The sequence below is a fragment of the Eubalaena glacialis genome, chromosome 15, assembly GCF_028564815.1.
Source record: "Eubalaena glacialis isolate mEubGla1 chromosome 15, mEubGla1.1.hap2.+ XY, whole genome shotgun sequence".
NCBI classification, from domain to species: Eukaryota; Metazoa; Chordata; class Mammalia; order Artiodactyla; family Balaenidae; genus Eubalaena; species Eubalaena glacialis.
The window spans coordinates 17,893,297-17,907,322 of NC_083730.1; the positions used below are offsets into that span (position 1 = coordinate 17,893,297).

General features: G+C 40.6%; 1 protein-coding gene across 2 annotated transcripts in view; it reads left to right on the top strand.

The window, feature by feature from the left end:
• The window catches only part of ATP8B1 (ATPase phospholipid transporting 8B1), a 108,404-nt gene that overhangs the window by 71,547 nt on the left and 22,831 nt on the right, over window positions 1–14,026 (top strand). The window contains exons 7-15 of one of the 2 annotated variants that reach the window (XM_061170265.1): window positions 1,383–1,455; window positions 1,570–1,640; window positions 3,276–3,358; window positions 3,479–3,637; window positions 3,803–3,891; window positions 5,974–6,164; window positions 8,765–8,973; window positions 10,322–10,365; window positions 11,004–11,160. In XM_061170265.1, the coding sequence (XP_061026248.1) occupies window positions 1,383–1,455; window positions 1,570–1,640; window positions 3,276–3,358; window positions 3,479–3,637; window positions 3,803–3,891; window positions 5,974–6,164; window positions 8,765–8,973; window positions 10,322–10,365; window positions 11,004–11,160 (1,076 nt within the window). The remainder of the gene's footprint in view (window positions 1–1,382; window positions 1,456–1,569; window positions 1,641–3,275; window positions 3,359–3,478; window positions 3,638–3,802; window positions 3,892–5,973; window positions 6,165–8,764; window positions 8,974–10,321; window positions 10,366–11,003; window positions 11,161–14,026) is intronic. The other variant, XM_061170266.1, reaches the window with a different exon arrangement.

Genomic DNA, 14,026 nt, shown 5'->3' on the forward strand with positions numbered 1-14,026 from the left:
TAAAATGTAAACTAACTACCATTCTTCTTAGTGAAAGATAAGCCAGGTTAAGAAAAATCTTGAGATTAAAAATTGTGTATTAAATTCTTGTAAAATTGGGGAAACTGGGGTATAAGCGTATATTTTAAATGTATTTTAAATCTCCAGGTCTCTTTTATCCATAAATTAATGGGAGGACCAACATAGTAATTGGATTTCTGCCTCCAAAAAAATTAAGGTTATTAGTTGTGGTAGGTTCATAATATCTGTTAGAGATATCTTTTCTATAATGAAAACCTTTAAAACAGACAACAGGCAGACCTTACTTTATTGCATTTTGCCTTATTGCGCTTCACAAATACTGCATTTTTTTTAACAAATTGAAGGTTTGTGGCAACCCTGCGTCAAGCAAGGTGCCGTATTTCCAACAGCATTTGCTCATTTCGTGTCTCTGTCACATTTTGGTAATTCTTGAAATATTTCAAACTTAATCATTATTATTTTTTTGTTATGGTGATCTGTGATCAGTGATCTTTGATGTTGCTTTTGCAAAAATATTGCAACTCACTGAAGGCTCAGATGACAGTGTTTTTTAGCAATAGAGTATTTTTAAAGAATGTACGTACATTGTTTTTTTAGATATAATGCTATTGCACACTTAATAGACTACAGTATAGTGTAAGCATAATGTTTATATGCACTGGAAACCAAAAATTTCATATGACTCACTTTATTGCAATATTCGCTTTGTTGTGGTGGTCTGGAACTGAACCTGCAGTATCTCCGAGGTCTGCCTATACTATATTTTAAAACTTTTAAAAAATATTGACTTGTTAAACATTTAAATGGGTGTTTCCAGTAGAATTTAATACTGAAGGAAGCAGTCTTTTTATTTTATCAATATCCTTAGGAGATTCATTAGGAAAGGGGTACACACTCATCAAAAAGATAACTTTAAACAGTAGAGAGGAGGCCAGCACTAAAGCTCCATGACGATTCCAGGTGGCCCATGTGGGAGCCATACTGCATCCCTGTCCTGGGACCAGCAGGTGATGGATAACTGAGAGGAAAGGAAGGAGAAGGGCTGGGAGCACAGGACATGAGCAGAAACAGAGGAGTGGCATGTGTCTCCTTCCCACACATTTAAGGAGCCCCCATTGACCCTCAGTTATACAACATAGAATGGAAAGGACACATCAAAGTCAGCACCGCCATTGTTACTTCCTTCAGAGGAGAAGACGATCCTGTGACCCCTTAATCATCAGATGGCTGAACTTTTGGCAGACCTTTTCCCTGTGATGTATATGTTTTCCCAGAATCTTTGGCTTCCGGACAGAATAATTCCAAATCCCTTGCCAGTAACTTTAAAAAGCCACTAAACTATCATTCTTTTTAATATTTAGGTTCAAAATTGCCAAGTGGAAAGAGATTCAAGTCGGAGATGTCATTCGTCTGAAAAAAAATGATTTCATCCCAGTAAGTGGACAAGCTCTGCTGTCTCATTCCTTGTCCTCGCATCTGACCTGGTGCTCAGTTTTGCCTCGGGGGTCGGGGTCTCTCTGTGTTATTGGTGTGTTTTGTTTCAAACAGGCTGACATCCTGCTGCTGTCCAGCTCTGAACCTAACAGCCTCTGCTACGTGGAAACGGCTGAACTGGACGGGTAGGTGGGTCTTAGGTGGGCCTGTTGGAAAGCTAACCTTTGGAAGGCTAACCTTTGTTACATTGGAAGCTGTGTACTTGGATGAGAAGCCCTGAGGTCTGGCCTTACCTCTACCCCCTGCTGGCTGTCCAGCAACCTCTGTAGAAGACCAGCCTCTCTTTGTCTTTGCCTTGTTAGTACCTAGAAGGACCCACAGTAAGACAACAATGGTCTGACTCCCTAGTAGACCAACTTCTCTTTGCCCATTCCATCGCCATATTTGAAAGCCCATTTTCAGGGAAAGTAGAAGGTTTGATGACACAGTGTATGTCTGAGCCCTTTGTAAGCTGCTGAGCAGTGTTCAGATACAGATGAATGACTATTAGTATCTGTTTTGGAAAAAAAAGAATAGATTTTTGAAGTCTTTGCCGGTGGACTATTTTCCCCCTTTGTTGGTTTTGGTTATTATGCTACCACTTGAAAAGATAAACTTCCATTTTTGACCATTTTGACCAGTTTTCGGTATATTTATGGAGTGCCGACTAGGTTGCATTAGTTTTGCGTGGTAGCTCATTTAATCTTTTCAACAACCCTATGAGGCAATGTTATTATTACCTCGAAGTTACCCATGAGGAAACTGAGGCACTGGAGGTGAGGTCGCCTGCCCGAGGTCACACAGTGGGTGGCAGAGTTGGGGTGCTGCTCCCCTGTGCTCGCTCCCAAGGCCAGTGCCTGTGTTTCCCATTCTGGCATAAACCCCTTTCCCCACACCCTAGATGTGCGTAAGCTTCTTCATGGAGAGCTGAGATCATCTGAGTAAAAACGAGGGCTTTCTTTGCTCTATAAATCAGTCCGTTGATTGTTCAACCTTAACTGTAAAACAGCTCTTATTCCCGTGAGTGAGAGATTCTAAAGTTTTACAAAGATATAAAATGCTAGCATGCTCTGTCAGAGCAAACGGAATGGAAAGTTGAGAACCACTGGTCCACTTCTTAGTGCATGGAAATCCCCAGTCAGTATTTGTGGAACTTGAAAAAAGTCATTCATCATAATAAGACAGGCTTGCTTTCCAGAGCATGTGTGCCCAGCCTGACCCTGCGTGTCCTCTTGCATGTGCCTAGCCTTCCACTGCAGTGGGGACATGCCAAGTATTGGGGGTAAGGTGACCATGTCCTTTTTTAGATAGAATTAACTTTCAAAGACATAGGATCCAGTTATTCACTCTAGAAAATGTTAAGTTGATAGAGTCTTGACCCTTTCAAACACAAATATGTTTTGTAGAATTATCTTAGTGTGATTAAATATTAGAAGCTAAGTTTTTAAACAGCAGTTTGATAGTTCAGGCTGGTGGTAAGAATTAAGTTAGTAAGAAGAGGGAAAGGAAGCTTCTGGGTACCTCTGTCCTACCCAGATTGCCTCACTGTAACAAACAGCAAAGGGGGCCAACATTTCCCGGGTCAGGGGTTTTTGTCTAGTTCAGGGGATAACTTCATCCAAACCTGAAGTTCCAAGTGAACAGAGAGTTTGAAAATAGAAAAAACTGATTATTTAGCTTTCACTTCCAGGTATGCCTAATGTTACTTTGTACAATTTTCTTTAACTTCCTTATCAAACTCTGAAATTTGTTCATTTAATTTTTTTTTTCTCTTCCTTTAGAGAAACCAATTTAAAGTTCAGAATGGCACTTGAAATCACACACCAGTATCTCCAAGAAGAAAATTCATTGGCAATATTTGATGGTTTGTGCAAACATGTCTTACTTTGTTTCAGATTTTCGTTGCTTGATTCAATCCATATTAATTAAAACCAGAAAACCTTTCATATGTGAGTACTTATGTAGATCATATCTCCTTTAAAAGGTTTTATTGAATGTGAGGAACCGAATAACCGACTAGATAAGTTTACAGGAACGCTATTTTGGAGAGATACAAGTTTTCCTTTGGATGCTGATAAAATTTTGTTACGCGGCTGTGTAATCAGGAACACTGATTTCTGCCATGGATTGGTCATTTTTGCAGGTACTTTCTGAGTCTCTTGGGAAATTGATCTGTAGGCTCATTAAAGATTTAAAGGAGGAAATTGATTTTATGTCCTTTCTCTGTTGAAACCAAAGAGTCATTTTATTGACATGCCAGTGAATTGATTTTCCCAATTGTTGATCATATTGAATTTTCCATTTTTAGGTGCTGACACTAAAATAATGAAGAACAGTGGGAAAACCAGATTTAAAAGAACTAAAATTGATTACTTGATGAACTACATGGTGTATACGGTACTTATTTTCTGTTTTGGTAGATTGCTGTCTTTTGGTCTAGATTTGTTGACGCAGAGAAGTCTTATCTCTGTAGGCCAAGTAGAAAAGTTCACAAGGTGCACCAAGGTTGGGAGGGGGTGGGCAGGAGAGGAGATTCCCTCACCTTTTCTCAGAAATGCTACATTTCTAATTGGAGAATCTCCCTGGGAATGTAAATTTCAGTTGTTGTGTACCCTGAGTTGAAGAGTGGAGTGATCAGTTGGGAAACCAGGGAGCCTTAGATAAGTTAGTGGGACTGGGCTCCTGAAGTCAATGTAGGGTTGATTTTACTGCTGTTAGTTTCCCATAGGGATAGTTCTCTTAAAAGCCAACCTTTTTTCCCCCCCCCCAACATGTACTGTATGAGTCCAAATATAAGGCAAGTTTAGGTATAAGGTCTCTCAAGGGTCCCCAAGACCACCCCCAGTTTTGATGATTCACTAGGAGGACTTACAGAATTCAGTGTATAGTTGTCCTTATAGTTAGAATTTATTATGATAATTCTTGCTTATTACAAAGCAAGATCAGCAAAGGGAGAAGGCTCATGGGGCAAAGTTCGGAGGAAACCAGGCGCAAGCTTCCAAGAGTCCTCTCCCAGTGGGGTCATACACACCAGACACACTTAATCCACCCCAGTGACAATTTGTGTCAGCCCATGTGAAATGTTGGTTATACCAGAGAAGCTCATTAGAGACTCAGTGCCTGGGTTTTATTGGGGTCTGGTCGTGTAGGCACTTATCTGCCTGGCATGTACCAAAATTTCAGACTCCCTAAAGGAATGTGGGTATTCAGCATAAAACATATTGTTTTACACAAATAGTTAGGCACAATGAGCCATTCTTATCAGAGAATAAGAAATAAGGAATCAGGAAACCCTTCCAAAATCTAAGTTCCCAGAAGCCAGCCAACAGTCAACCTTGCAAACAGGCCTTCTAAGGATAGCAGTCTCAGGACTGCTATGGTAACTGTTCTGCATGTAGGGTGGCCCTAAATATCAGGCAGTCCTTCAGTTTGCCAATGAGAAATTTTTTCAGGTATTTAGTTTAGTTTGGTATGTTCACAGGGGAGGTGAATTCTAGGTCCTCTAGTCCGCCATCTTGATCAATCTGATCTAGTTTAATTTGAATACGTAAACTTTTAGAGACTTATAATACTTACAGTACTTCAATTGCATATACATATTCAAAATTACATAAAAGTAATATAATAATTTAAGAGACAATTCGTTTTTCCCTGCTCTCACATTTCATGAAAACTTCATTTGAACTTTTCTGATGCATCTTCCATGTCATTGTCTTGGTTGTGGCGTGAGCCTTCACAAGATGCCCATCATCTCTTCACAAGGTGCTCAGCATCTCTCCTCTGTGCCAAGTTCTTTTGAAATATAGCACTTTTGGAATCTGTGTCCAGAAAATTAAATTTGCCCCTGGAAATTTTATTCTTACCCACAAATACCCAACTAGCACTAGGGCTGTTGACTTTTTTATTCATCCCTTAAGTATATGCTCAATTTCCACAACAGAATACTTACTGTATGACTTCTTAAAGGATCTTAAACGTTAAGTGATCATTAAACCTTCAGGAATAATTACCCAAATCTGGGTGAAATTTCCTTGCCTTCTTTTTTTAAAAAATCATTTCCTTCAAATATTTTCTATACGTATCCCAATTTAGCATTCTTTGAAATTGTTTCATGCTAAGGTAAGGTGTCTTTCCCAGACAGCATGCTATTGTTCAAAGGAAAAGTAATTGAGAGGATGTTCAATAATATGAGAATATTTAAAGATTTGAATGTAAGATACCACCTTCTCTTCTGAAAGATAATTTTGGGAACAAAACCTCACCTTATATGTGGTATGTAGGATAAATCAATCAACCATAGAAATAAGTAGACTTTCAAAGCATTCTTATGACACTGTTTCTATTTTAAGTGTGTTGTTTTTACAGACTACTAAATTATCATACATAAGGAAAGTATTGATAAGATAAACTAGCGTCTATAAAATGCATGGGGTCGACAATGCATCTTTAGAATAAACTTAACTGTTGAATGTCTTTTAGATCTTTGTTGTTCTTATCTTGCTTTCTGCGGGTCTTGCCATCGGCCATGCTTACTGGGAAGCTCAAATTGGCAATTTTTCTTGGTACCTCTATGATGGAGAAGACGCTACACCCTCCTACCGTGGATTCCTAAATTTCTGGGGCTACATCATTGTTCTGAATACCCTGGTGCCCATCTCTCTCTACGTCAGGTAAGGCTGTCTTCTCTTTGGCCTTTTGCTTTAATGGAAGAACACAGTACATCTTCCCAACTTAACACCTTCAACTCTAGTAATTCTTGTTTCAAAGGTCATAAGGAACAAGTAAGAAAATAGCTTTCATTTCAGAATTGAGGGTGATACGGGGAAAGGAAATTAACGTTGGTGTGTCTACTCTGTGCCAGACACAGCATCTTTTATCTCGACCTCTTGACAGATACAGCTACCAGATTCAGAGATCAAACTCTACTCCTTAGTCACTTGCTTGGCAAGATTCCTTCTTGGTGGGCTCCAAAGCCCAAGCATCAGAAAGAGCTGGGTGAAGATTTAGAACATCATGGAATAACTTGGTTGTTTTCCTTTTCAGGAGCCTTCCTAACCTCTTTTCTGTGTCTTCCTTATTACCACCTGCTACACCTATTGCTTGCAAAACTCACTGGGTTTCCTGAATGCTGCCTTCTAATGGGAATACCACTCTCCCTCCCCACCGTCAACCTCTCAAAATGTTCTGTGTTTCTCATCTCAACCTCAACCGCGATAAGAGTCAGGATCGTATCTCTGACAAATGGTCATCACCTTGTTTTGTGATATTTATGACTTTTTTTACTTTTTCGTTTTTTAATATCAAAGTTCACTATCCCTGGTCAATTGAACTTTAGACCATTGGGAGAGAAATTGTGCCTTGAAATATACCCAGCATTCAGAGTCTCCTCTTAGTTCCAATAAGTAATAGCCCAGAGGCATATAGGGCCACATGCACACCTGTAATTAGAAGCATTTATTTTATTTTAATTTTATTACATGTGCATTTGTTTTATTTTTAATTTTATTACAGGTAGTTACTATTGTTCTTTTAACATGAAGTAAAGCCCTGGGGAGCCATGTGTTTGCAGTTATTTAAAAAAAAAAAAAAAAAACTGAGATGAGTTTTACCTTTGTTAGGGGAACTATTATACAGATTATTTTGTCTCTATCTATAAATGTATGTTATGAAATAAACTGTATATGTAGTTTTAGGTTTAAAAAGTCACGTCATGTGACTAATATGATTTTCTTTGTTTCTCTTGGAAGTAAAGGTCCTTTCAAACTATAAATCGATCAGGTCATTTCAGATAGTATCTCTGCTTTGTTTTTAACCCTACAGTCTATTCATTCAGAATAGACTCACTGAAGCCACACTATACCCACAAGGCCCATGTGATCTGCTGCTCTGCCCTCCACACCCAACCATAACCTCCAGCATCTCTACCCACTCCCTGGACTCCCTCATCTCTAGCCTCCTTGAATTCCTCAGCTGTACCAGTGCCTGCCACAGGGCCTTTGCGCCTGCTCTGACCTCCACCTGTAACATGTTTTTCCCCTCCATATCTACATGGTTGCTCTTTCATTTCCTTCAGGTCTCTGCTCAAAAATCACCTTATCCTCTTGGCTTTTCCTGACCCTCTCTTTCTTAAACATCACTTCCTCTGCCTGTCGGTCTCCAGTCCCTCACCCTGCTTTGATTTTCTGCAGAGAATTTTCATCACCTGATATACTGCGTGTTTAAAGGTTTATTTATTTGTCCATCTCCATTAGAAGGTAACCTCCTTGAGAGCAGGGTTTTTGTCTCTTTTGTTTACTGATGTGTCCCCTGTACCTAGGATGGTGTCTGGTACATAGTAGGCACTCAGGAAATACATAAGGGAGGAGAGAAGGAGGGAGTTATTTTTCCATCTGTTTAGCTTATTATAGACACATCCTTTGCCCACTGAACAGTTGCTGGATGTGTAAGCACCTTTCTTAAATAGTTGAGATAGATTTAATCAGTTATAGTTTTTAAATGGAAATGATCCTTTTAGAATATCGTATTTTGGACATTCTGTAACCTTGTAAGAATTTAGGACTATATACAAAATGTATAAATGACAAGGACCTACTGTTTAGCACCGGGAACTATATTCAGTATCTTGTAATAACCTATAATAGAAAAGAATCTGAAAAAATATGTAAATATAGGTACATATGCCTCAAAAAATGTATATACATCACTGAATCACTTTGCTGTATACCTGAAACTAACACAACAGACTTCAATTAAAAAATGGTTAAAAAAAACAATTTAGGAAAAAACCATGCTTTAGGGGTTATTTGCCAAAAGCCCTTTGTCCTACTTGAGAGTACACAGGGGTGTATAACCTAGTGGACCCTCACTCCCTTTGTCCTCCAGTTGAGGGCAAAGGTGAACATGCCTTTCCAGTTGTCTCTGAGTGCGATGGGGAATGAGAGAAAAGAGTAGAAGCTGTCACATCGTGGGGTGCCCCCTGCAGTGTTACCATGTCACCCGTGAGGGCGGCGTGTTCTCAATGTGGGGTGCTGTGGCCAGATGTGCTCAGGAGTGAGTAGGAAATCACATTGAGAGGACGCTTTGACCCTGAAGCTGGAGAAAGATGTGTTTGGTCAGGAGAACCCAGAGACTGGGCACATGGGTCACCGCAGGGCTTGTCTCTTTGTAGCAATAGATAAGCAGCTCGCTCTTGGCGCAAAGTTAGGACAAGATCCACTGCCTGCCACTCATATCTGAGAGCTCGATCAAAAGTAATCTTTTGTCTTCCTAGCGTGGAAGTGATTCGTCTTGGACAGAGTTACTTCATCAACTGGGACCTGCAGATGTACTATCCTGAGAAAGACACGCCCGCGAAGGCAAGAACCACCACGCTGAATGAGCAGCTCGGGCAGATCCATTACATCTTCTCTGACAAGACAGGGACGCTCACACAGAACATCATGACCTTTAAGAAATGCTGCATCAACGGGCAAATTTACGGTGAGTGGAAGCTGTTAGTTACTCAGTCCCTGGGCATGTGTGGCCAGAGGCTGCCTTCCCAGAGTGGCTCCCCTCCCAGTTCAGAGCCCTGGTGGTCATTCTGATGATGCATCTGCAGCAGCGTCACTGGTGGCGTTGGGATCACACGTGTGGGGAGGTCAGGAGTCAGAAATAGGTACACATTCCGCAAAAGTTTAACTTGCCATGTGACCCAGCAATTCTGCTCCTGGGTGCACACCCCAAATGAACCAAAAGCAGGGACTCGAGCAATATGTGCACACCCATGTTCGTAGCAGCATTATTCACAATGGTGAAGGTTTAGAAGGAACCTAAGTGTCCATCAGTGGATGAATGGATAAGGAAAATGTGGTATATGCACACAATGGGATATTATTCAGCCTTAAAAATGAAGGAGATTCTGACACTTGCTACGACGTGGATGAACCTTGAGGTCATTCTGCTAAGTGAAATAAGCCAGGCACAAAAGGACACATATTGTATGATTCCACTTATTTGAGGTACTTAGAGGAGTCAAATTCATAGAGACAGAGAGTAGAATGGTGGTTGCCAGGGGCTGAGGAGAGAAGGGAATGAGGAGTTAGTGTTTAATGAGTACAGAGTTTCAATTTTACCAGATGAAAGAGCCATGGAGATGGATGGTGTTGATGGCTGCACAGCTGTGTGATTGGACTTAGTGCTGCTGAACTGTTCACTCAAAAATAGTTGAGATGGTAAATTGTATGTTATGTGTATCTCACCGCAATTATATTTTAAAAATTGATTTCCATTTGATATTCTGAAATGTTCTATAGATTTATAAAAATAACAAGGCTAATGCTGTATTCAAATAGGGTGCTCTAACTTTTAAATAAAAACGATATAATTCTTTTAAAAGCTGTAAGCATAACATCATATGCTTTCCACTTGGAGGAAACTTTGTGCTGTGTATGGTACTTTCCCAGGACATCAGTGAGGAAGGTGGGATGCTGAGGGCTTGAGGAAGGGGTTCTCCTCTGCGTGCTGGTGGTTCCTTCTGAGCTGGGGGAGGGCGGGGGTAAAGCACTTCATAGGACGTGATTCTGGCCCCAGAGGAGATTGCAGTGTAGAGGGACACAATTTGCCAGTATTTGAACCTCTAGACCAGAAGCCAGCAAACTTTTTCTGTAAAGAGCCAGATAGGAAATATTTCAGCCTTTGCCGGCCACATATGGTCTGTGTCAAATATCTTCTTTGTTATGCTTTGTTTGTTTTTTTACAACTCTTGAAAAACCATTCTTAATTCGAGGGCTGTCCAGAAACAGGCTTCTAGACCCGTTGACTCAATTTGTTTTGTCCTGTTTGTTCACAGGAGACCATCGGGATGCTTCTCAGAACAGTCATAACAAAATAGAGGTGAGTCCTTTCACTTAGGAAATCTCTTGGGTTATGTATGAGTTTCCTGGGCTGTAACAAACTACCATGAAATGGGTGGCTTAGAGCAACAATAATGTATTCCCTCACAGCTCTGGAGGCTAAAAGTGTGAAATTAAGGTGTCAGTAGGGCCACGCTCCCTCTGGAGGCTCTAGGGCAGAATCCTTGCTTGCCTTTTCCTAGGTTCTGGTGTTTGCCTGCAATCCTTGACATTCCTTGGCTTGCAGACTCAACACTCAGAAGTCTGCCTGTGTCATCACATGGCCTTCTGCCTGTGTCCAGATTTCACTCCTTTTATAAAGATACCAGTCATTGGATTAGGGCCCCCCGAATCCAGTATACCCTAATTTTGATTACATCTACCAAGACCTTATTTCCAAAGAAGGTCCTATTTCCAGGTACCAGGGGTTAGGGCAACATATCTTTTTGGGTGGACACAATTCAACTCACAACAAGCTGTGTTAAGACAGATGTGAGCCTCTTGACACTTCAGAATGTGTTAAAATCCTAAGGTGATGCTTGCATGAAGACATGGCTTCAGAGAAAAGTTCCTATCATTTGTGAAGCCCAAGTTGTTTGTTTTAAAGCACACTGACTTTTCCTCCTCTGCTTCTTTCAGCCAGTGGATTTTAGCTGGAATATGTATTCCGATGGGAAGCTTGTATTTTATGACCATTATCTCATCGAGCAAATCCAGTTGGGGAAGGAGCCAGAAGTGCGACAGTTCTTCTTCCTGCTGGCGGTGTGCCACACGGTCATGGTGGACAGGCTCGACGGTGAGTGTGGCTCTCGCATCTCGGACACTGGGGACCAGTTTTTTTAGTTTACGGGGAACTCGTGCTTGGGACTCAAATGCACATAAAGAGTTGTATGAACTAGAGGTGTTTCAATTAGGTTTCAATTATGATATTTTATACCCCAGAGAAGTGCATGGCTTACATGGCATATTCCAGGGAGCCTTGCCTTCTAGATCCTGGGTTCTATTTCCCATAGGTAATTCTTTGCCAGAGATATCCTGCAAAAGGCATTTCTGATATAAGGTTTCTTCTTCCTAGAAAATATGATTGGTCTGTTTACCCAGAGGGCCAGCTGACAAAACAGTTAGACCAGGTCGCCTGAGTCCTTTTTTTTTTCCCCCTCTGGGGAAAAGAAGTGAATGGATAGCAGTGCAACTGTCTTAAAGTCCTTCTCCCAGGGATCCTGTCACATATTTCAGAGAACCCAAATACCCTCAAAGTAAATGACTTCTGAAAATTCCCATCTCAACCTGGTGAGATTTAAACTTTAGAATCACAGGATCATATGAATTATGATGGCATATCACGTAAAGTTTCAAATGACTGCAGTCTGAATCCACATAGCATATTGCAAATTATCACTAAATTAATTCAAAGTACAAATATAACAAGGTGTATACATATTTCCTATAATAATAAATATTACTGTCTAAAGGAAAAATAAAAAAAGAGTTGTGTGCGTGACAAGTTTGTCGAATCTCCACCCAAACGATGACTATCTGTGGGCCCCTTCCACTAGATGGTATACGAGCCAGCAACCCATGAAACAGGCTCCTGGCCTCCGGAAATATACATCTCCTTCACAGTTCTAGCTCCAGATGTGTTTATCACTTTGGAATTGAAATCTTATCAGTAAAAAAAAAATGATTGACTCTTGCATTATAACAGAAGAATCAAAATCTTCTCACTATCTGATTACTTAATATTTATGAAGAGTCAAACCTTATCTGGATGATAAGTGGACTTTAAACTTGGAGAGTCTTTACTACAAAATAATTTCAGAGAGAACTTATTTTTTACATTCAGATATGTTTGGGGTTTGAAATAATAGCAGCCAAAAGCCTAGGCCTCCTGAAGTTGCCTTTTTCATTTGAAGGAGCATAATTCATGTGTATTTGCATGGGAACAAGCAAGTTGACTTGTAGATTCCTCTGAAGAATTCTTTTTTTTAAAATTAACCTTTTTTAAAAAAAATTGAAGTATAGTTGTGTTAATTTCTGCTGTACAGCAAAGTGATTCAGTTATACATGTATGTACATTCTTTTTCGTATTATTTTCCATTATGGTTTATCACAGTATATTAAATACAGTTTCCTATGCTATACAGTAGGACCTTGTTGTTTATCCATTCTATACAATAGTTTGCATCTACTAATCCCAAACTCCCACTGCATTCCTCCCCCACCCTCCCTCTCCCTTGGCAACCACAAGTCTGTTCTCTCTGTTTGTGAGTCTGTTTCTGTTTCATAGATAAGTTCATTTGTGTCGTATTTTAGATTCCACAGATAAGTGATATCACATGATATTTGTCTTTCTCTTTCTGACTTCACTCAGTATGGCAATCTCTAGGTCCATCCATATTGCTGCAAATGGCATTATTTCATTCTTTTTTATGGCTGAGTAATATTCCATTGTGTATATATACCACATCTTCTATTCATCTGTCGATGGACATTTAGGTTGTTTCCAGGTCTGCAGCATTCTTAAATGCAGCGTGTGCTAGCTTTGTTACAGCAAATTTGTCTAGTATTAATGAAAGCTAGGTATTTTGTCACCTATGGACACAATGATACATTATATAGATACACATGTGCATTCTGGAGAGAGCAAAAGGTGCCCTTTTGTCATATGCATTCTCCACTTTAATCAGCCCAGCATACAAACGAATGTCCTTTTCTGTTTTCTGATGCTGAGGCTTCACATGTAGTGGATGAAATCTCCAGAGGAGAAATAGGCATAAAAACTAAATGTGTAGACGCTCTTGGAGGTAAAAGAAAAACTGATTTTGGCTTTGATACATAAAAGCACCTTGAAAGGGTCCATTGGAAGGGACCTTGGGAGTAACTCCTCCAAATGTTATAGATGAGGAAATTCAGACCCAGAAGCACCAAGACCTACCTGAGCTCAGACAGCATGTTAGGACTCATTTTAGCTGAGTCCTTCCACTCCACCATGCTGGTGTGCCTCTGCTCTTGCACTCTCATTTTCCCTCTTTTACAAGAATAGTAGAGATTGGCTCATCTTTTATTATGCATAACATCAACAGTGAGAGGTGAGAATCTTGTCATGTATGCTTAGCAGACGGTTTGTGCGGCCCAAGTGTTGAGTGCATGTAGGGCACATGGAGGCTGAGTGTGGAGAAGCTGCATTGGTTTTTCTGTTGCTCTGTAGTGGATCACCACAAGTCAGTGGCTTAAATCACCCATTCATTAGCTCACAGTTCTTTAGGTCAGAAGTCTGGGCACACGGAGTGACTGGGTTCTCTGCTAAGAATCTCCCTAGCATCAAGGTCAGGCCACGTTGTCAACTGGAGATCAGCATTCTCTTGCAAGCTGAGAGCAGGATTCAGTTCTCTGTGGTTGTAGGACTGAGGTCTCCATTTCCTTGCTGGCTGTCAGCTGGGGCTGCTTTCTGCTCCCAGGGCCTCCCTCCTTCCTTGCCACATGGTTCCCCCTGTCTTCAAAGCCAGCAGTGGAGAATCTCCCTTCCATCAAACCCCTTTCATGTTTCAAATCTCTCTCCCCAGGAAGAGCCCCGTCCCTTTTGAGGACTGACCCAGTTAGGTTGGGAACACCCAGATAATCTCCTTATCTTAAGGTCAACCCCGATCTGGACCTGAATTATA